Consider the following 20,569-nt stretch of genomic DNA (forward strand, 5'->3'; position numbering starts at 1 on the left):
GGGGATCATATCGTGAAAATGTCATTTTCCAGAAAGATTTCCAAGCTCATTGATCAAGTTCACTAGATTCTCCACGAGAGGCGGCAACCCATTCCTGCTATCCGGAAAGTTGCCCTTCAGGATTGCTCTAGATATGAGCATGACACCTTTCGAATTACTCAAAGGGCAGAAGTTCGGTCGTCCATTCCAGTGATCGAGGTCCACTTGCCCATAGTTCGTACTTGTCAGTCCAGCAACGCCTGTGCCTATGAGCTTGAAAGACTTGGCCGCTTTGTCGTTGTCATCGTCAAGGACTACCCGGCTCCCTTGTGTGGCATTGCTTGCCGATTGTCCAGGAACTGGCGTCTTGTCACCACTTCTTCTTGCGGTATTCGAAGTGATCATGCCGTATACCCACAAGGTGAGGCTAGCTTGATACAGCGCAACGGCGTAGAAGTCTCGCAGCCTTGTTTGCTCAAACGTTCGAGCAACTCGTAAAACTTGTCCGGCGTGCCATACAGCAGTCCTGGCTTCGGCATCTTGAGTCCAAATTTTGACGCGAGGGTAGACTTTTCTCGCCTCGTCCTCTCCAGATTTGCCTGCGAAAAGTAGAATATCCTCGACTGAAACGTGCAATGACATGATGAGAAATTCAATCGTAAACAGGACCTCTGGGGCGATATTTTCCTGCGCTTCGCAGTAAGTTTGTGCTGTCGTTAAGTCATCCATAATATCTCGTTGCCGGCTTTGATGGGTGAGCCAGCGATCTCGTCTTCCTTGGACCTCCCAATTGCTGAGAAGCACGGACTGTTGCCTGAACTGCCACACGTCATGCGCGAACGCGTGGCATACCACGAGTAGACACAGGCGTTTGTCGACAAGTCCGGACAGCTCATCGAGTTTTCCCGGATTCGTGAACAGTTCCGATATTGAGGGCAATTGGCTCTGAGCGAGTCGCACCCTTGCGAGCCAGATATTCCGCCACACTTGAGCATTCGGAGCAAGCCACAATTCAAGAGACATTGGTACGGGGAGCAACAGCTGTGAAGGGGACACCAGTCTGTTCCTGAGATGAGTTGTGCCGACCTGTGAATCATGCAGAAAAGTTTGCAGCACCACCCTTTTCAAGGTTTCTTCTTGTATCCATGATCGCCACTTCTGGTGAAGTATCTCGTCGTTGTCCTCCATTGAAGGGCTAATATCTGAATAGCGAGCTCGAGTCAAAGCATTAGCCCAAGTAAGCATGGTCACTATAGGCTGCAGGAACGAGCTCGCGATTTCAGTCTTGCGGCGAAAACCGCTCCAAATCCCGACACTGACCCAGATCAGCGAGGTCTGGATGGGTTGTAGATCCCTAGTAGAGCTGTTATCCGACTCGAACACATCCGCAACTCCGAGTCGTACAACTTCCTGGATTACCAGGCCCATCTTCCACACAGTGGGAAGGGCAACATAGCGCGCTCCGCCGGCGACCATGGCGAGGAGTAATTCGGTGCGCGTCTCTTTTGCAGAAAACGAGGCAGCGTGGACAAATGTATCGATCGCATTGCTATCTTGTAGCAAGAATATATCGATCAAGTCTTCCAGCAATTGAAGAGATGGGAACGAAGGCATGGCGAGCTTCGATTGCGCTACCGTGGTGACAACTCTAATCATTCGGTCTCTTGCTTCGTGGTCCAGGTCGCAATGCACAGAGCGCTTGATGCTCGGGCTGACGTGCTGATCATCGGTGTTTATTCCATCTTGCCGAACGTTGATTTCTTCCTGTCCAGTGAAGGTGGCGTGGTTTCTTTCCGGTATCCAGTGATTCCAGGACCATGGCGATTTGTTGAATGCCTCTGTTCTAAGCCGCACATCGGGCGCGGTACCAGCATCGGTCTCCTGCAGCGCGTGATTGTCGCCCTGGGGCGTCGACGGCCGTGTCAGACCACTTGCAAGAAATGTGAAGTCAAAGTTGAGACCATCCAGGTTAAGATCCTGCGTCAGATGGGATATGTCTGGTGGCCGTTGAGGGTGAAATTGGGAAATGCTGTTAAGGTCCGGCATCATGATCTGCTCGAAGAAATCCGGGTAGCCGTAGTCGCTCATTGGAATTGCGTTGACGAAGTCATCCTGACCAATAGAGAATGGAGCAAAGTCATTGATGCCGGCATTGGATGTTGGACCATTGCTGAGCACGTGTGTCAAGGATGATGGGGTAGTGAGTTGCGCGGGTGCATTTGCCTCAGCGGGATTCTGAGAGCTTATGGTGCTGTCATCCAACGAGACGCTCCTCGCATCAGTGTCCACGCACGAGATCTCACGTGTCCTGCATCGCTTGCATGGTCTATCATCTTCACATCTGGATTAGAGCGTAGAGTATCAGTACGATTCTGAGATTGAGTGATGCAGTTTGACGCGGCCATCAGAGATGCGGCAGCTTTGCGTGATCTGACGCCTGACGCCTGCTTCACTCACTTGGTCTTGGCCTTGATACACGCCTCGCAGGCTCGCGGCGTCCGCTTCCTGAAGACGTCTCCGGCAGTCGACTTCGCATGAGCTGCGCGATGGCGATTCAGCAAGTCGGCTCTGTTGAAGCCCTTGCCGCACTCGTTGCACTTGTAGGCGCGCTCGTTGTCGTGCGACTTGAGATGCCGGCTCAGGTGGTCATGCCTCTCGTATGTTCTGCTGCAGAGATAGCACTTGTGACGGGTGTCTCCGGACGAGGTTTGGGATGCCTCAGCGCTGTCCTCTGCTGCTGGCATGCTGCTGACGGCGGCCACCGGCTAAGTGGACAATCCACGTGCGCGGTCCAGGATGCTGCCGACCAGGATCGGGCTCAGTGTCTCGTCAATGGCATGCATCTTCCGCCTACACGGCTCGCTCGATGGAATTCGTGCAGATGGAGTCGGACAGTGGGCATTGTCTATCCGATACTGACAAAGAGAACAAGATGAGTGGAACGGAGAAGTGGAGTGTCTGAGCAGGTGCATAGACTCGTCGCCAAGCAGTTGTTCCTTCACAGTTAACCCATTTGGGTGTTAGCTCGACATTTGTCCCCATCGTGCCTTCTCATCCCCCGCATTGCGCGGCCGCGCCGGCAACCAACCACGGCCGTCCGCTCCTGCCTCCGCTTCGCCTCAACTCGACGCCCGCACTCCGTCCATCGTGCCGCCGTAATCCTCTCCCAGCGTCTGCTCGCCCACCGTCAACGCCTTGCTCGGTAACAACACGTACAGCATCCTGGCGTACGATGTTGTGCTCGTGTTTCGCCAAGCATGCATCGTGCCTCTTTGCACGCACACGTCGCCAGGCTTCATGAGTCTCGTCTCGCCGCTGTCCAAGACAAGCTCAATCTCTCCGTGGATGACGATGCCATAGTCCATGGACACCGTTCGGTGCATCGGACTTGTGATCCCCGGCGCCATATCGACATATCTGAGCACTGTGCCGCCACTAACCACGAGTCCTGGCGGCTGGCTCGCATATTTCTGGTAGACTGCGAGGTCTTTGTCCTGATTCATGTCGACTGGAAATTCCTCGGTTGTGTAGGCGAGGTAGAACGAGGCATCGCCATTGGAGACTACCTGCGCAGTCGGTTGCTCTGGCAGTCTGTCCGAGATGATGGCCTTGCCAGATTGGTCATGCCCGGTTCTGATTACCGTTGGCGGCGTGAGTGGTTGTGGTGACATGGTGAACAAATCTAGCTGATGGCTAACGGTACTTTCCTGAATTGATCGAAAGTCTTCAGATTTCAGGAGCAAGATAAATGTACCGCGTGCCTGTGGAGGTGTCTCAGTGTGCCAGCGGATCACCACTGCTGCTCGTCCCACAGGCACGGAGAGCGGACATGGGTGAGTTTCCGGCTACGGAAGACGTGGGCATCACCTGAGAGACAGCCAGGCACCTCTCCATAATAGCAGAGCCGGTTTATGCTGTTGCCAATACGATGAGAACAACGACAGGCGTGCCTTGATCACCGCACTAGCAAGCACTCCAGCTTCATCTCAGAAGCACCGAGCTGTCACTATGGCACCAGCACTTCCTGGTTATGGATCTCACTTTGGGGTCGAGAACATACCGTTCGGTATTGCATCGTCTGGTAACGGTACGAAGCCATCCGTTGTCACGAGATATGAGGATACTGTGGTCTTCCTTGCTCAATTACAGCACCTATTTGCCGACATCAAAGAGTTCGACGCCGAAGTCTTCAAGCAGCCAACACTAAACGCGTTTGCTGCATACACACAAGAAGTCCAAAATGAAGTTCGGCAGCGATTCCAGACTGAAATCAAGAAAGGCAACGGGACCAAACGCTTCCCTACAGATTCAGTCAAGAACTTCGCTGAAGTTGTAATGCACGTTCCCATCGATGTTGGCGATTTCACGGATTTCTCTTGCTCGGAACATCACGTACAGAATGCCTCGGAAGCCATGACGGGTCAAAGATCCACACCACCAGCTTTCTACCATTTCCCTATAGGCTACGCTGGACGATGCTCCAGCATTGATGTCTCGGGCACGCCAGTCGAACGTCCGTTAGGACAACACTGGAGCGGCAAGCCAATGCAGAGTGACGTGGTATTTGGACCTTGCGAAAGAATGGACTACGAGCTTGAGCTGGGTGCCATCATTGGCAAACCATTGCCCAGGAATCAGCGTATCACGGCCGAGCAAGCTGAAGAACATATCTTCGGATATGTGCTTATCAATGACTGGAGCGCACGGGATATTCAGGCACTGGAAATGATTCCTCTTGGACCTCTCAATGGCAAGAATGCTGGAACTACCATGTCACCTTGGGTCATTACAACTGCCGCTCTGCAGGCTTTCAAAACCTCTTCGCCGCTAAGAAAGAATCAGGCGGGTGCAATCTACCTCAAGGACAACAGCAGCAGCGCCCTGAACATCGATCTACGAGTAGATGTTACTTCTGGAAAGGACAATGCCACTACTCAGACGGCATGCCGGAGCAACAGTTCCTGGATGTACTGGACATTAGCACAATGCGTTGCTCATCAAGCGATCGGTGGCTGCGGCCTGAGAACAGGCGATCTGTTGGCCACTGGAACAGTAAGTGGAGAGAGTGACGACCAACATGGATGTCTTTTGGAGTTCATGAAACAAGGCACGACTCCGCCTCGAGGCTACTTGGAAGATGGGGAGACTGTCACATTATCAGGCTACTGTGGAGAGGGCGTTGGGTTTGGTGAATGTGTCGCCACATTATTGCCTGCTAGACCGCTGTAGGCATAAGACAATATATTGCTACGTTTTGGGATCCCACTTTCATTTAGACTAGAGAGTTTCTTGTTCGCACATATCGGCATACAGCTCAGCAGACCTGGGAAATAAAATTGCCACGACGTGTATGCACTTATGGTGGCTTAAATGTATATGCTTGCAGTTCACAGACAATGTCACGACCTCCGAACAACGCAACACTCATTTCATTTGCAATGCCCAAACGACACACCTTTCAATGCTAAAAAAAAAAAAAACTCAAATCACCATTCCCCTCCAACTTTAACTCTGAAAATGTCATCTCTGAGCTTTCCGCAAGTTGATCTCCATAGATGACTCCCAGCCTGTTACTTCGTCAGCCACCTCCCAACCACACAGTTTCTTACTCTCTTCAACTCACAGATTGCAACCAAACACCCGAAAACATGACTCTAATGAAATTCCGCTCAATCTCATTTTGTACTTGATTTCGCCCACCGCCATGAATCAGTTCAGGATTCACAGGCTGATAAGCAGGTACTCTTCGCCATCTGTCTTCCCAGCCAGCCGGATTGTCTAGTGATTGCTGCTGTTCGTCTCGAGAATTCGGAGCGGGAGCTTGAGTTGCTTGTTCAGCGGTGGGCTGACTGTGATGGAGTTCGTAATCGGCGAGCGTGTGGCGAAGGGTCGTGATGCGGGCGTTGTCAGTTGTTGTTACAGACATTTTGGTGATAGTGTGATCTGTCTAGCAACGAGATGTCGTTGTCAAGCCTTACAGCTTCGATGTGACGTTGTGGATGTGCCTAGCATAGCTTGGTCGAGACCATTGTGAATGATCCACCCCACCGGATCGCCACATTTCCGACGGTTTACCGCCCACTACTCCAGATCAATGTGCCCACATACATGCTTGTGGCTGCGGGCCTGGGTCCAGACGACGCGGTCCAGGAAGACGGCCGAGACGGACTGGCATTATGTCCGACAATTGACGGCCTCACCTCAACTGTCGGCTCGGACTATTGCAGAACATTCACTCCATAACCAAAAGTTCAACATGGCGCCAGCATTTCCGCGACTACAAGCAGCAGCAATCGACGGCCGCTACGAGAACGTCTTTCATCGACAAGTCCAGCTCGAAAGACTATGCAAGGTGTTGACCGATAATGTCGACGAAATCAAGAAAGCCATTGCCTCCGACGCTGGGAGTTCTGCCGCAGAAGTCGCTGTTGAATACCACGAGACACTCTCAGCAGTCAAGCGAAATTATGCCACTCTCGACCACAAAACTGCTCTCGAACAAGAATACTTGATCGCAAATGGTCAAGATGCGCCGCACCGGAGGATTCCAGCTGGAGTTGTGTACATTGAGCCGATCTCTCACACACTGTTCTATTCGACGATTGTGCCTCTAAGCGCAGCTCTGGCTGCTGGGAATGTAGTGATCTTGTTGGTAAGCGGCGTGAATTGGAATAATAAGAACCTTTTCAACTGACATTGTGCAGCTAGAGAATAAATTACGGGCTGTTCCCAGTCTCCTTCGAAAACTGCTATCCGAGGCGCTGGATGCGGATGGCTTCGCGATAGCTTCGAAACCAGTCAAAGACGATGAATTGCCAGAATCTACCATACGAGTTCTGCAACATGGTGTAGAAGGTTCTCCCAGAACCAACCAGCTCACATCCGCAGCTCGTGCTCCAGTGTTGGCTGTTGTTGATCGAACAGCAAACGTGCAGCACGCAGCTCAGGAAATAGTCGCGGCTCGTTCGAGTTTCGGAGGGTCAAGTCCTTATGCGCCGGACGTGGTACTTGTCAACGAGTTTGCTAAGAAGGACTTTCTTCAAGCTGTGGTCAGCGCAGCAGTCGGAACAGGCCATGCGCCTGAAACGAAAGGCAAGACGCTGTCAAGCACCGAGATCAGTCATTCCATCGAGCTTTTGAGAACGTCCGACCGAGGTCTGCGTGTAGTGTCGCAAGAAAACAAGTTTGCAGTGGTTGAGTTGAGCTCGAGGGATGCTGTTCTGAGCGTGAAGCTTCCTGCTGCAGTGCTCGCGGTATATGCGACCAAGAGCTTGGACGATGCCATCGATCTAATCGGCTCACGAACAACGAAGCCCTCGCTTGCAGCATATCACTTCTCGAATGCTCGCACTGGGAAATATCTCTCACAATTTATTCCATCGGAAGCAAGCTTCGTCAATCATGTTCCTCGAGAGCTTCTGCTGGGACCTCCAGCCGTGAGCAGCAGAACATCCGCCTCAGGCATTCGATATCCAATCGATTCGTTCACGATCCCGCGTCCTGTTCAGATCAACGCCTCGGCACAGAGCCTGCGGATAGCCGGTATTCTGGCGACTTCTAGCAGCGACGCGGCGCAGAAGCTCATCACAGAAGCTGCATCGTCATTGAAGGCGTTCAAGAGGAACCCAGGAGGTGGAATCGGATACTTTGAGCAAGGTTTCCTGCTTGGCGCCGGCTTGATATTGGCGAGTACATTGACAGTGTCTGCAACAGGCGTATACTGGTTTTTGAGATGGGGCAGGCCTTTGTAGCATGTGGTAACAGAGCTCGGCAGATACTTGTACATGCTGGCGACAGATTACGAGCGACATTTGATTCTAGCGCTGGTATTACGCGAGATCCAGATATATTGAAAATTGATTCGCATCAAGCTGAACTCTCTGCCTTCCATATGGAGAAGATGATGATGATGACGACTTTCAGCCCTGTAGCTGTCCACAACGCTCCCGCCAGTCCGATGGAGCTGTGTGCAAAGACACCGCCGATCATGGCCCCGACGAGGCAAAGAATGACAGCTCCAGCACGCTGATTACGCTCGATATTGCTCCTTGGCATGGAGAACAGCTCTGCATCCGCGAATAGGTCGTGGTAAATGGATGTGAGGACGACGCTCGTCAATGCGTTGAACTTGAGGACTCTGCTTAAGTACGCCTGTCCAGCAGCTTGGAAGCCTATCAAGGCCAGTGGCAATATGACCCAGCGATCCAGTTCTCCTTTGGGAGTAATCTTGGGCCCAATGGTGACCATTGTTGCCGCGACTCCAATGCAGATGGCCTGCAAGATCAGAGAGAGCACGATCACCCAGCGCTTCTTGGCTCCCATGTAGCGATGATACCTCGCGAATACAAAGCTGCCGAAGCAAAAGAAGCTGATGGAAGTGAGGGCTCGGATCCAGCGATCATCTTGGGTCGGTGCTACAATGCCGGTGCCGACGTAGATGGTGTTGCCCGTCTGCATCGACACGAAGGAGCCGAAGGTGTAGACACTGCTGCTATCGAGAAGGCCCGTGATCACGTAGCACGACAGCAGCAGCAGATCGGCCCAGTCCTTGCGCACGTTCTGGTTGAAGTGCGCGGCGAGCCGGTCGACGACTGTAGGCGGTTTGTCATCCTTGTGCAGCAAGTGCACCGCTTCCTCGTCGGTGCGGCTGAACAGTCGGCCGGTCGGTGGTCGGGCCGGTGGCAGGCGCGAGCCGTTCAGCGTGCCATAGTTGCTGTCGGACATGGTATCGGAAGCTGCGGGTAGCGTGGCAAAGTCGGATGCAGAAAAGTGTTTGTCGCTTTCTCCGCACTTGGAGCACGCTTGTTGCCTTGCTTTGTCGCGCGTCTCCCACGCCAACAGTCGCGATTTCGTGCTTGGGGCAGGCGCAAAGATGTCGGCGGCTGGAGCGGGCTAATATACTGTGGAAGCTGAAGTCCTCGTGTAGCCGCCAATGATGTCTTCCCGCCGGCGTTGCTTTTGAAGACACGAACGGTACCTTCTTCGGCCCTCAGCACCCGCACTACCCTCCCACGCCTCGACACGCACGCCTCCAAACGATGCTGCAGAGCGGCTTGATCAAAGCTCCAGCTCAATGTCTGGCGGCACGAACGGGTAAAGCGATGGAGTTGTGCTCCAGCTACGCGCTGCGACGTAACCGCACGGATTGCTATATCGCTGCGTCATACAGAGGTTTGTGCCTGGCATTAGCCGAAGTCAATGCGAGAGCTATATGAAGGTAAGGACGCACACAACACCACCTCTACAGCAATACCACATCTTCGCCATGCATTTCTCCAACGTGGTATTGGCCTCATGCCTTTCGGCGCTATCCGTGGCTGCTCCGTCTCGACAGCACCCACTTGGGCACTCACGGAGCAACCCATATCGAAAGGACTACTCGGATCCTTATGATCACAAGGTCGATTCCATCGGACGCAACCTACAGCCCGAACCACTTCGAAATGGTGATGGAACAAGCGTGCTTGGTCCTCGAAATCGGGATCGGGAGAGGCAGAACCCTGATATGATTCGGCCGCCATCAACAGATCATGGCGATTTCAAGAACATGCGTTGGTGTGTACTTCAGATCACGATCTGTAAGAACTGCTCTAACCAGCTTGCAGGAGTTTCGCAGATTCACATACCCGTATTGAAGAAGGCGGCTGGACACGACAAACCACCATCAAAGAACTTCCCACTTCTGTAGAGCTTGCAGGCGTCAACATGCGCCTCGACGAGGGCGTGATCCGTGAGCTTCATTGGCACAAAGAAGCAGAATGGGCCTATGTGCTCGAAGGCAAGGTCCGTGTCACAGCACTTGACACAGAAGGCGGGTCGTTTGTCGATGATGTTGAGAAGGGCGATTTGTGGTACTTCCCATCAGGTCACCCACACTCTCTTCAAGGCCTGGCCCCGAACGGCACAGAATTCTTGTTGATCTTCGATGATGGATCTTTCAGCGAGGAGAGCACCTTCTTGCTTACGGACTGGCTTGCGCATACGCCACAGTCTGTCAAGGCGGAGAACTTCCGCTTGCCACCAGAGGTCTTCGACACTCTGCCCGAGAAGGAGAAGTACATCTTCCAAGGCGAGTTGCCAGGACCGATCGATAAGGAGCAACCGAAAACATTCAAGAAGTCCAAGCACAACTTCACGCACAAAATGCTGGCACAGGAGCCAGTCAACGCCACTGGAGGAAGCGTTCGAATCACCGATAGCCGCAACTTTCCAATCTCAAAGACTGTCGCCGCTGCACACCTTGACATTGAACCTGGCGCAATGCGTGAGATGCACTGGCATCCAAACGCAGACGAATGGTCATTCTTCATCAGCGGCAGAGCTCGCGTGACGATCTTTGGTGCTCAAGGCGCAGCCCGTACCTTTGACTATACTGCCGGCGACGTTGGAATTGTTCCCAAGAACATGGGACATTTCATTGAGAACTTGAGCGAGGATGAGCCTTTGGAAGTATTGGAGATTTTCCGTGCATCGGAGTTCCAGGACTTCTCGCTGTTCCAGTGGCTGGGAGAGACTCCGCAGAAGAATGTCAGAGATCACCTGTTCAAGGATGACCCTGAAGGTGCGGCGAAGTTTGCGAAGGCCATTGAGGGAGCCGAAAAAGATGTGATCAAGTCCAACTTGAAGAATGCTGATGCTTGGGATTTTGCTGAGGAGCTATGATAGTTGAGCCTGTCTGACGTTTGAACGACGTTGGTGTAATTCTGCCAAACATTTTAGCGAGCTCTCCGTGAATATACGAGCTTCCCAGCCAACAGAGCTGGAAGATTCATTGGCCGAGCACAATTTCTGTATCCAGGAGATCCTGAAAACATGTGTGATCAACTATACGAACGCGAGGGTGTCCAATCGGAGTGCATTGGGCCTTTTGGCGATGCAGGTGTGGCATGCCGGAAGCATGTGGGTGGTCTGGTACAGACAGCCCACCCGCCACCGTGCCGAACAACATCGCACTTTCGGGCTTACCGTAGAGACATGGGAACGATGGCTTCAGTATCGCCTCCAGATCTAACATCACGTTGCTAAGGTCAAGGCTCAGGCAGTCTCAACTCATATCACAACCAACCATGGGTAACGACGACACCGTCCCCTATTCGAATGTCAGCTCACTGACATGGCAGCAGGTCTCACACCAGTATACTTCTTCTCGCATGGCTCAACAATGATGCTCGGTGAGGAAACCTCGTCCGCCGACTACTGGAAACAAGCCGGCGACGACGCCCTCGCAAATGGAATCAAAGGCGTAATAATGATGGGCGCACACTGGGACGCAACCGGCGACCGAATCGAAGTCTCAACGAACCCCTCCCCAGGAAAATCCCCAGTAGCCTACGTGCACCCATCAAAATACGTAAACTACAAACTCGAACCCGACCTCCCCACAGGGCAACGCTGCATGAGAATGCTCAAATCCGAAGGCTTCAACGTGCAACCCAACGATAAATTCGAATGGATCCACGACACCTATCTCATCCTCATCAGAATGTTCCCCAAAAAATGTCCCCCAACAACCATCATCTCCATGAACGCCCGCTTCGATCCCCATTTCCACATGCACGTCGGCTCAACCCTCCGACCCCTTCGCAAAGAAAACTACCTCATCATCGGAACCGGCGGCGCAGTCCACAATCTTTTCCGAAATGTCTGGTGGCCTATGCTCAAATACCGAGACAACCTCGCACAACCTACACCACCAGAAGGATGGGCGTTGGAATTTCGACAGAGTGTGGAAGATGTTTTCCAGAATAATCGGGGGCCGAAGTTGAGGAGGGCGATTACCAGGTTGATGAAGCATCCGCAGTTTCGGGATGCGCATGCCACGGATGATCATTTTATGTCTTTGTGCTTCGTGGCGGGGGCGGCGGGGGATTGGGAGGATGAGAAGGAAAAGGGTGGGGAGTTGAAGGCGGAGACGTGGGAGTTGACGAATATGTGTAATAGTCAGTTTATTATTGGGAGTTGGGAGAATGGGGGGAGGGCTGTTAGTGCGCATTAGATAGTCGATATATGGAAAGACTAGAAACAGAGTCTCATCAAGGATACAAAAACAAGCCTCTTCGCATCGCTTCTTTGCGAAGTCTCGGTGTCCATTGTTTGGCTACGGGCCTTGACTGCAGCTGACAAGCTTGAAGGTGGCTTTGATGGTCGTTGGATCTGCCGCTGTGGCCAAATATCTTGACTGATCTGTTCGGGCCACTGTACAAGTTCTAAAATTTCACTGCTGATAGAACAATGGAGCTATACATAACCAGCATCTAGACACTCTTCACCTTTCCCCCAGTGACTATTGATCGCAACCAAGAGAGGAGAGTTCGCAGACTGCTTAACCACCCAGACGAGTGCTGTGTCCTGGTATCCGTTACGCTGAGAGAATTCTTCAATGCCTGTGAAGAAGCCTCGAACTCATCGTGCCCAAAGTTGTAGGTGACATATTCGTTCATATCGTTCTTCTTTCCAAGCTTGGCCATTTCAGACAGATCCATGCCTGCGATACGAGTGTACTCTTGAATCTTGTGCGAACGCTCGTAGCGGCACTTCTCATAGAGAGCTAGTCGAGCAGGAATGTCAGAGACCGCGGTGCCGGCTGGGAGTAAAGCCGCAAGAGACACGGCATCTTCGATCGCCTGGCCACCACCTTGCCCTAAAAACAGGCAAAAGGTCAGTATGAGACTTCATCGATCGCACGCTCTGATTGCTTACCTTGATGAGGCAGGAAAGGATGAGCAGCATCGCCCAAAATGGCAAGTCGTGAGTTGATGAACCCAGGTACAGCCGCCATATCCAGCAAATTCCAGACTTTGAGCTTGCTGCTATCTGCCTTTTCCAAGATGCTCTGTACAGACGGCGCAAAATCTTTGTAGAGTTGTAGCAGACGGTCTTTGCTGCCGAGTTCCTGCCATCCGCCTTGCCCTGAGATGTCACTCGCAGATTCCCGGCTTGGATGAATAGCCACAAAATTCATCATTGTTCCGCTGTTGCAGGGGTACATGACCATTCTGCGATCGTCGCCGATCCACATGGTCAGATATCCTTCCTTCTCCAAGAGGGGTGCTGTGATTGGGTCCGACCGAAGCGTCTCTGTTGGGATCAGGAAGCGAAAGGCACTCTTGCCTGAATCGAAAGGCTTGAGGTCTCCTCCGGGAATACCTTTGCGCGTCTTGCTATGCACGCCGTCTGCTCCGACGACCAGATCACCTCGAGTAGTCTTTCCATCTTCGAAGGTTATGGTAGCAGTCTTTGGATCGACCGAAGCGACCCGACTGGATAATGTCAGTCTGGCCCCGTCTTTGATGGCTCTGTCCTTGAGAGTAGTGTGCAGCTGACCCCGATGGACCAGGTGCCACGGATGTTTCCATTTCTCGGCAGCATGACCAGTATACATTGAGATGCGAGGCTGGCCATTGGGAAGATTGTTCGTGAACCCCACGCACTCAACACCACCAAAGTCCTCCGCATAGAGACCCATTCGTCGTAATAGGCCGTTGCTGTTTGGTGCTAGGTGGATGGCAGCCCCTGTCTCTTGCACCATCTTTGATTGTTCGAATATCTCGACATCGTACCCTTGCTCGCGGAATGCGATAGCAGCTGTGAGACCACCGATACCCGCTCCAACTATCAGTATCCTCAATGGCTTTGTGTTAGGCATTTTAGTAGCTCCCAAGGTGCAAAATGGAAATTCGATTCTTGGACAAAGATAGAAAGAGACGTTCAGCAGGCGATATGCTATGCCATGATGCTCACCAGCCCTCATATTGACTGACTAGACGAGTGCACCATCTAGAGAGCGCCACCACAGGCGGGCTGCTGTGTCCGCCTCCGCTCCGTAGTCCTCCACCGAGGGAACAGTTCCAACGGATACACGGCATAGTGGCATATTGGCATTTGTGTAGCCCGTGCAAGTCGTGCGCATGTCCTGGATAAATTGGCGCCGCCGCCCGCAGTCCGCGCTTCTAGTCAATCGGGCACAGTCATTGGTCATCGTCAGCGTCAGGGCTGCTGCCATTTGGAAGTGATCGAGCGCGGACTGTAGCGGTTGACTGCAGAAAGTCGTTGTCGGTTCGGTTCGGTTCGGGTCCGAAATGCGTCGACACCTCAGGCAGGAAGGACGACGCCCACACGGAAAGCCTCATGCCACATGGAAGAGAGCGATCCGGTGGCAGCCAACTTTCTCCACATTGTGACCTCGTCTTGCCCATCAACTACGGAAAGAGGGTCGACAACCAGCGGCAGGATGTCTCGGCATTGTTCTAGCACGCGTCTGTTGACGTGCTTAACAAAAGTGTCATCGTAGGTGGAAGTAATATTTTCAGCACTCCTTGCGTCTCATTCTGCAGCCGCTACAAGATTACAAAATGCCTAACAAGATTCTAGACCTCCATAAGGTCGATCAAGACACGTACCCATACATTTACGAGGAAAATGCCACCATCACGCTCAAGTCCTCAGATGGGCTTGTGCGAGTCAACGTCTACAGGCCAAAAACGAACGAGAAAGTACCAGTCCTAGTAACATACGGCCCATATGGCAAGGACATCCCTTATGAAGCATTCTTTCCTAAATCCTTCTCGGAAGTGAATCCCGAACAAAAGTCAGCACACTCAGCATGGGAGACACCGGATCCAGGATACTGGACAAGCCAGGGCTACGCAGTAGTACGGGCTGATGAGCGAGGCACTGGGCAGTCGCCAGGGTTTCTCGATACCATGTCCAGAGGGACATCTGAAGCCTTCTTTGAAGTTGTAGAGTGGTGTGCAGAGCAGCCATGGTCATCAGGCAAGACTGGTCTCCTCGGCATTTCATACTATGCCGGAACTCAATGGCGTGTCGCTGCACGACAGCCCAAAGGTCTTGCTGCAATCATTCCATGGGAGGGAATGAGCGATTACTACCGGGACCGATGCAGACATGGCGGCATTTTGAGCGACAAGTTCATCGACTTTTGGTGGAATCGCCAAGTCATCACCAATCAATATGGCCGACCTGGCCGTAAAGAGCGGAATTGGGGACCAGATACACTTGAGGGCGATCTTCCCGAGGAAGAAAGGGCTCAAAATCGTCAAGACCAGACGATCGACAATGCAAATCATAGATTCCGAGACGAAGACTACTATGCGAGCAAGGACTTCAACTTATCCGACATCAAGGTGCCTCTGCTTTCTGTTGCAAACTGGGGCGGCATACTTTTACATCTCCGCGGCAACGTGCAAGGTTATCTGCACGCTGGAAGCGAACTGAAATATTTGCGATTCATCACTGGCCGCCACGATCTACCATTTTACTACAAAGAAGAAGTCGAGCTGCAGCGCTCATTCCTTGATGCTTTCCTGAAGAACGACGATCGTGTGGGCTGGACGGAGAAAGGCAAACTACCTTCTGTCGATCTTGTGCTCAGAAAAGGCGATGTTGGATTCAACGATGCACAAGCGGAGACGGCTTATACCAGACGTACTGAGAACGAGTGGCCAATTGCGCGGACGGAATACACTAGATTCCACCTTCAACCCGATCAATCTCTCGCGGTGGAGAGCCCATCGCAACCAGAGGTGAAGAAGATCTCCTACAAAGCTCTCGGAACGCTCGACGACCCTCAAGTTATTCAATTTGCCACTGCTCCTTTCGAGGCGGAAACAGAAATCACAGGACACATCGTCGCACGCCTCTCCGTCTCTTGCTCTGCGTCTGCCGAGCAGCCCTCGCAAATACCCTCGGACATCGACCTCTTTCTCACACTACGTTACATTTCACCCTCTGGCAAAGAAGTGTTCTATACCGGCACAGCAGGCGATCCAATACCTCTCACAAAAGGCTGGCTTCGTGTCTCTCTTCGCAAGACCAATGACTCTCACCCTCAGCACAAAGAGTACCTACCTTACCGAGAGTACAAATCAGATGATGTCCAGCAAGTCGTGGCTGGGGAGGTATATACTGTCGATGTGGAGATCTGGCCGACGAATGTCGTGGTCGAGAAGGGGGCCAAGTTGATATTCGAAGTGGCGAGCGGCGATACACAAGGCAGTGGCATCTTCCAGCATAAATCCAGCGCGGACAGGACGGAGGCAATATTCGGTGGAGAGAATCACTTGCATATTGGAGAGGGCCATGAGAATTATGTAGTGCTGCCTGTAATACCACAGAAGGAGTCATAGATGAATGTATGAAACATAGCGTGGTCCGGCTTGAGTCTGCTTCCACTTCTCACTGGACCAGAATCGCCATCTGCGTTGATGATGGGACAAATGCTAAGTGCATACTCGAGGCTAGCAGCTCACCACGGCACGTGCATTGGTGTCTTCAGCACATCGCTCTCTTTGCCCAGCACTGGCTCTGCAGTTCCAATGTCTCTGAGATGTTGTCAGTATTGGAAACATCCGCATGTCGAGCGTAAGGTCATACCGTGGACCTCTCGGTGCCCAGTATTCTCCAGTCTTGCTGATATCGAACTCCTTGTCGATCCACTCTCTCAAACTGCTCGCTGATTCTTCGGGCGTTACTGCGCCTCCATCATCCCAAAACTTATCAAACGCGACGTTCTTCGTCATTTCGGTTCTCATGAAAGCAGGATGTACCAGTCCTACAGCAACCTCATGCTCCTTCAAGTCTAAACTCAACAGCTTACCGACCATGTTCAGAGCCGCCTTGGACGCATGGTGGCCATAATTGCCACCGCCCTCCTGCTCATGGCGAAGAGTGATAGAACCTGCTTCGGAGGATACGAGTATCACCTCGGAGCCTGAGGGCAAGTGAGATCCTTTGAAGAGAGCTTGAACTAGGAAGATGGGGCCAATGGCGGGAGTCTTGTACATTTGAACTTGGGCATCAAAGTCTGGCTCATCGAAAGATTCTTTGATGAAGACGCCAGCGGAGATTATGATGAGGGAGAAAGTAGTGTTTTTGGGGAGTTGTTTGATCAGCGTTTTGCCAGCTTCGGGAGTGGCGACATCAATGTTGGGAATCCAGTTCACATCCTTGATATCGGGAGGAGAGTCAGAGCGCAGAGTGCCTGGACAAGGTTGTCAGTGAAGTTGAATCACGAATATATGAGCAGTGTGTTCTTTGTCTTTGCAGCATACCATAGACTTGCCAGCCATGCTTAACATAATCCTCGGCCAATGCTTTGCCTAGTCCTCGTGTCGCTCCAACGATCAGCACCTTCTTCTTGTTGTCGTCAGCCATGATGAGCGCCTTTGTCAAATGTTCTGGCGCTGGGAGTGTAGACTAATTTGTTGAAGGAGAGCTCGATGATGGAATGTCGGATGACGTGCAAGACGAGCTTGAGCTCACGCCTGAAATCACGTCTTCCACACACGCTCACCTGATCGTGTCGAGTCGCCTTCGACTTCTACATCGGAGGCTTTTACTGTGCTCCTCGTGCTTGGCCCCAACGCAGAAAGCTCTCAAGCAAAAAATATACCAGGCCTGGATGGCTGTTGATTCTGGCCATAGAACCTGCCCCAATCTCTGTCCCGAATCTGGGTCTTGGTGTACCAACATGGCTGACCATGGACTGGTTCCGACACGAAATTCAACGCTTGATCCAATGTACGCGAAATACAAGCGATGCCAATTGTGATGCGGTGATACATCTGTTGTGATTGCTGAATTGATGTGCAAAGGAGAAGCTTCATGACGCAGGAACTCGCCTCGCGTTGCTTCCTCATCGGCCAGAGCTGCCCGAGCTGCTCCTTCAACGATGCACAGCAGCCTCTTCTTCGTAGCCGTCATGCGCCATAGACGTCTTCACACTGACCATGGCGGTTGAACACGGGGGCATCGAAGAGCTCCGTCGCGTGATTCGCACCCACCCCGTCGTCGACAATCATGCCCACAACCTTCTCCGCCTCGAACAGCTGAAGGAAGAAGACTTCTTGAGTGCGACCAGCGAAGCGACGGGCAGCGCTCTGGACGACCATGTCACCGCTCTCCCACACTTCCGAGCATTAAGACAGCTTCGCGAGCTGTACGGCCTCTCAAAAGATGCGGATTGGAATGCAATACTTTCAAAGCGACAAGAGCTGCTAGATCAGGACAGCAATGGCTTGATAAGGAAGTGTTTGGCTGGCACCCAGACCATTCTCATAGACGACGGCTTGATCGGCGATTTCCACCCTTACGACTGGCACGACCAGTTCGTGGCCTCGCTGTGCAAGCGTATCGTTCGAATTGAAGCAATTGCTTCTGGGATCCTGTACGGCTTGCACAAAGCTGAGAAGCTGCCGGTCGGCATTGCCATTGCAGATGAGGAGGCTTGCTCGCTTGCCTGGATTGCATTCATCACGGCATTCGAGGAAGCTATAGTGGCGTACCTCGAAGATGATGCGGTCGTCGGCTTCAAGAGTGTCATTTGCTATCGCACCGGGCTAGACATTGAGTTCGGCAGCGATCTCGACGTCTCTGAAACAGCTTTGAGAAGCTTCATGCGCCATTATCTGCCCCACTGCGTCGAGAACAAGTTTCGTGTCGAGACGAAAGGCATGAATGATGCTCTCGTAATCAGTACCTGCAAGTTGTTGCAGGCCTCGTCTCGGCAGAATGGAGTCGCGAAGCCACTACAATTCCACACTGGACTTGGTGATAACGACATCTCACTTCTGGACAGCAATCCCGCTGTTATGCAGGACTTCATCAAGGTGTATCCCGAAGTGCCAATCGTGCTGTTACATTCTTCGTATCCCTACACGCGAGAAGCGGGATATCTGGCGACAGTGTACAAGAACGTATTCCTTGATCTTGGCGAAGTGTTTCCGCAGGTCTCACGAGATGGCCAGGAACAAATCATTCGTCAAGCTCTAGAAATCACGCCCACGAGTAAGCTACTATGGAGTACGGATGCTCATCATTTCCCTGAGACATACTACTTGGGCAACCTGCAAGGCAGGGCGGCTCTGGAGAAGGTCTTCTGTGAATATGTTGAACAGGGCGATCTATCGGTAGATGACGCCGTTTGTGCCGTGAAGCGCATACTGTTCGAGAACTCGAACAGTCTCTATCAGCTCGGACTGACTCTGCCAAATGATGCGATCAACAAGCCGCTTGATGTACAAACGGACCGGAGAGCTGCAAATGTGAGTCGATGAGATCGTGCGAGGACTTTGGTGAGCCATAATTTCACCTTGAAAGTAGAAATGCCCTGAAAGTTGTACTGAAAGGACTGCACTGATTACTGCTTATAGAGCACTTGCTCGGCGCATCAAATGGGTACATTAAACGCACAATCACTCCTTCAGACGATCCAGCCAGTGGTACATGACCACAATGTGCAATACGTCTTCGTCCAGTGGCTAGACTACATGGCTCAACTGCGATCAAGATGGCTCCCAATCAAGTCTTTCAACAAACTCGTAAACGGTGATGGTCGATTCTCGATATCTCGCGGAAACCTGGGCACCACACCCAATGACCACATGTCATCGGCCTGTGACCCAGTCGGCTCAATATACGTGGAGCCAGACTTGACCAGTTTTCGACTCATGCAAGACTTGGGGCCTATCAAGAATGCAGCTACCGTTATGGCAAGCTTCACTCACGAAACGGGCGAGCCACTTGTGCTTTGTCCAAGGGCACGTCTGACAGGGCTGGCAAGGGAACTCAAGGACAAGTACAGTGTTGAGCTCCTTGTCGGCTTTGAGATCGAAATCACCTTCTGCCGCCGAAAGGTCGCGCAAAATGATGAAGTATCTTTTTCGCCGCTCGACACCAACCACGCTTGGGGTACATTTTCCGACGAACAGTATGCGAAATCGATCGAGCTTATTGCACTAATCGTGGGAGCATTAGCACAAATTGGCATCGAGGTCGAACAATTCCACTCAGAAGCCGGCGCAGGACAGTACGAATTTGTTCTGCCTCCTCTTCCGCCCATCGAGGCCGTCGACACACTTATTCAAGCCAAGCAGTGCATACAGCAGATCGCCACCACCCGTGGCCTTCGTGCGACGTGCCATGCCATGCCATTCCCTGGAATCGGAACTGCCGCTCATGCCCACATATCATTGAACAGCGAGAGCTTGTCCTCTACGGAACTCAAAGCCTTATCGGAGGCTTTTGCAGCTGCAATCCTGCAGCACCTACCTACCATCTGCGCTCTCACAATGCCGCAGTCCGTCAGCTATAATCGCGTCGCTGACGATAGCTGGACGGGTGGGACGTGGGTCGCTTGGGGAACCAACAACCGCGAAACACTGCTTCGCCGAGTGAACGACACGCGGTGGGAAATTCGATGTCTCGATGGATTTGCCAACATGTACTTGGCTCTTTCTGCACTCTTGTCGGCTGGGCTGTATGGCATGGAATCGGAGGCGCGGTTGGAGCTGCAAGACTGCAAAGTGAACCCGACTAAATTGAGTGAAGAAGAGAAGAAGAATTTGGGTATCGTTCAGCGCCTCCCGAGATCGCTTGAGGAAGCTTTGGCTGCTATGGAGGCGAATGAGGAGCTTCAGGGCCTGCTCGGAAGGGAAGTTGCGATGAACTGGCTCGCGGTCGAGAAGGCAACGGTGGAAATGCTCGAGGAGATGCCAGAAGCTCAGCGAAGAATTTGGTTGATGGAGAGATATTGAACGCATTGTTCGGTCCCTACGATTGATCCGAATGCGTG

General features: G+C 52.3%; 12 protein-coding genes across 12 annotated transcripts; 6 read left to right on the plus strand and 6 right to left on the minus strand.

Moving 5' to 3' along the window:
* Positions 1 to 21: 21 nt before the first annotated feature.
* On the minus strand, positions 22 to 2,723 carry CKM354_000167600 (uncharacterized protein; the record flags this gene model as incomplete). Its single annotated transcript, XM_044796807.1, has 2 exons — positions 22 to 2,320; positions 2,437 to 2,723. 2 exons carry the CDS (start codon positions 2,721 to 2,723, stop codon positions 22 to 24), a joined length of 2,586 nt encoding a protein of 861 aa, XP_044652742.1.
* Positions 2,724 to 3,098: 375 nt separating this feature from the next.
* On the minus strand, positions 3,099 to 3,650 carry CKM354_000167700 (uncharacterized protein; the record flags this gene model as incomplete). The annotated part of the gene is made up of 1 exon (XM_044796808.1): positions 3,099 to 3,650. The coding sequence occupies one exon, from the start codon at positions 3,648 to 3,650 to the stop codon at positions 3,099 to 3,101; it is 552 nt and encodes a 183-aa protein (XP_044652743.1).
* A 337-nt stretch (positions 3,651 to 3,987) lies between these two features.
* On the plus strand, positions 3,988 to 5,208 carry CKM354_000167800 (uncharacterized protein; the record flags this gene model as incomplete). The annotated part of the gene is made up of 1 exon (XM_044796809.1): positions 3,988 to 5,208. One exon carries the CDS (start codon positions 3,988 to 3,990, stop codon positions 5,206 to 5,208), a length of 1,221 nt encoding a protein of 406 aa, XP_044652744.1.
* Positions 5,209 to 5,465: 257 nt separating this feature from the next.
* CKM354_000167900 (uncharacterized protein) lies at positions 5,466 to 5,905 on the minus strand (the record flags this gene model as incomplete). Its single annotated transcript, XM_044796810.1, has 2 exons — positions 5,466 to 5,546; positions 5,603 to 5,905. 2 exons carry the CDS (start codon positions 5,903 to 5,905, stop codon positions 5,466 to 5,468), a joined length of 384 nt encoding a protein of 127 aa, XP_044652745.1.
* A 330-nt stretch (positions 5,906 to 6,235) lies between these two features.
* On the plus strand, positions 6,236 to 7,730 carry CKM354_000168000 (uncharacterized protein; the record flags this gene model as incomplete). Its single annotated transcript, XM_044796811.1, has 2 exons — positions 6,236 to 6,631; positions 6,684 to 7,730. 2 exons carry the CDS (start codon positions 6,236 to 6,238, stop codon positions 7,728 to 7,730), a joined length of 1,443 nt encoding a protein of 480 aa, XP_044652746.1.
* A 115-nt stretch (positions 7,731 to 7,845) lies between these two features.
* Positions 7,846 to 8,703, minus strand: CKM354_000168100 (uncharacterized protein; the record flags this gene model as incomplete). Its single annotated transcript, XM_044796812.1, has 1 exon — positions 7,846 to 8,703. One exon carries the CDS (start codon positions 8,701 to 8,703, stop codon positions 7,846 to 7,848), a length of 858 nt encoding a protein of 285 aa, XP_044652747.1.
* Positions 8,704 to 9,190: 487 nt separating this feature from the next.
* On the plus strand, positions 9,191 to 10,641 carry CKM354_000168200 (uncharacterized protein; the record flags this gene model as incomplete). Its single annotated transcript, XM_044796813.1, has 2 exons — positions 9,191 to 9,534; positions 9,585 to 10,641. 2 exons carry the CDS (start codon positions 9,191 to 9,193, stop codon positions 10,639 to 10,641), a joined length of 1,401 nt encoding a protein of 466 aa, XP_044652748.1.
* Positions 10,642 to 11,140: 499 nt separating this feature from the next.
* Positions 11,141 to 11,974, plus strand: CKM354_000168300 (uncharacterized protein; the record flags this gene model as incomplete). Its single annotated transcript, XM_044796814.1, has 1 exon — positions 11,141 to 11,974. The coding sequence occupies one exon, from the start codon at positions 11,141 to 11,143 to the stop codon at positions 11,972 to 11,974; it is 834 nt and encodes a 277-aa protein (XP_044652749.1).
* A 259-nt stretch (positions 11,975 to 12,233) lies between these two features.
* Positions 12,234 to 13,624, minus strand: CKM354_000168400 (uncharacterized protein; the record flags this gene model as incomplete). Its single annotated transcript, XM_044796815.1, has 2 exons — positions 12,234 to 12,619; positions 12,679 to 13,624. 2 exons carry the CDS (start codon positions 13,622 to 13,624, stop codon positions 12,234 to 12,236), a joined length of 1,332 nt encoding a protein of 443 aa, XP_044652750.1.
* A 706-nt stretch (positions 13,625 to 14,330) lies between these two features.
* On the plus strand, positions 14,331 to 16,124 carry CKM354_000168500 (uncharacterized protein; the record flags this gene model as incomplete). Its single annotated transcript, XM_044796816.1, has 1 exon — positions 14,331 to 16,124. The coding sequence occupies one exon, from the start codon at positions 14,331 to 14,333 to the stop codon at positions 16,122 to 16,124; it is 1,794 nt and encodes a 597-aa protein (XP_044652751.1).
* A 119-nt stretch (positions 16,125 to 16,243) lies between these two features.
* Positions 16,244 to 17,151, minus strand: CKM354_000168600 (uncharacterized protein; the record flags this gene model as incomplete). Its single annotated transcript, XM_044796817.1, has 3 exons — positions 16,244 to 16,319; positions 16,372 to 16,978; positions 17,049 to 17,151. The coding sequence occupies 3 exons, from the start codon at positions 17,149 to 17,151 to the stop codon at positions 16,244 to 16,246; spliced, it is 786 nt and encodes a 261-aa protein (XP_044652752.1).
* Positions 17,152 to 17,726: 575 nt separating this feature from the next.
* Positions 17,727 to 20,531, plus strand: CKM354_000168700 (uncharacterized protein; the record flags this gene model as incomplete). Its single annotated transcript, XM_044796818.1, has 2 exons — positions 17,727 to 19,040; positions 19,149 to 20,531. The coding sequence occupies 2 exons, from the start codon at positions 17,727 to 17,729 to the stop codon at positions 20,529 to 20,531; spliced, it is 2,697 nt and encodes an 898-aa protein (XP_044652753.1).
* Between the last annotated feature and the right edge of the window lie 38 nt (positions 20,532 to 20,569).

The sequence above is a fragment of the Cercospora kikuchii genome, assembly GCF_019650295.1.
Source record: "Cercospora kikuchii DNA, contig_00001, whole genome shotgun sequence".
NCBI classification, from domain to species: domain Eukaryota; kingdom Fungi; phylum Ascomycota; class Dothideomycetes; order Mycosphaerellales; family Mycosphaerellaceae; genus Cercospora; species Cercospora kikuchii.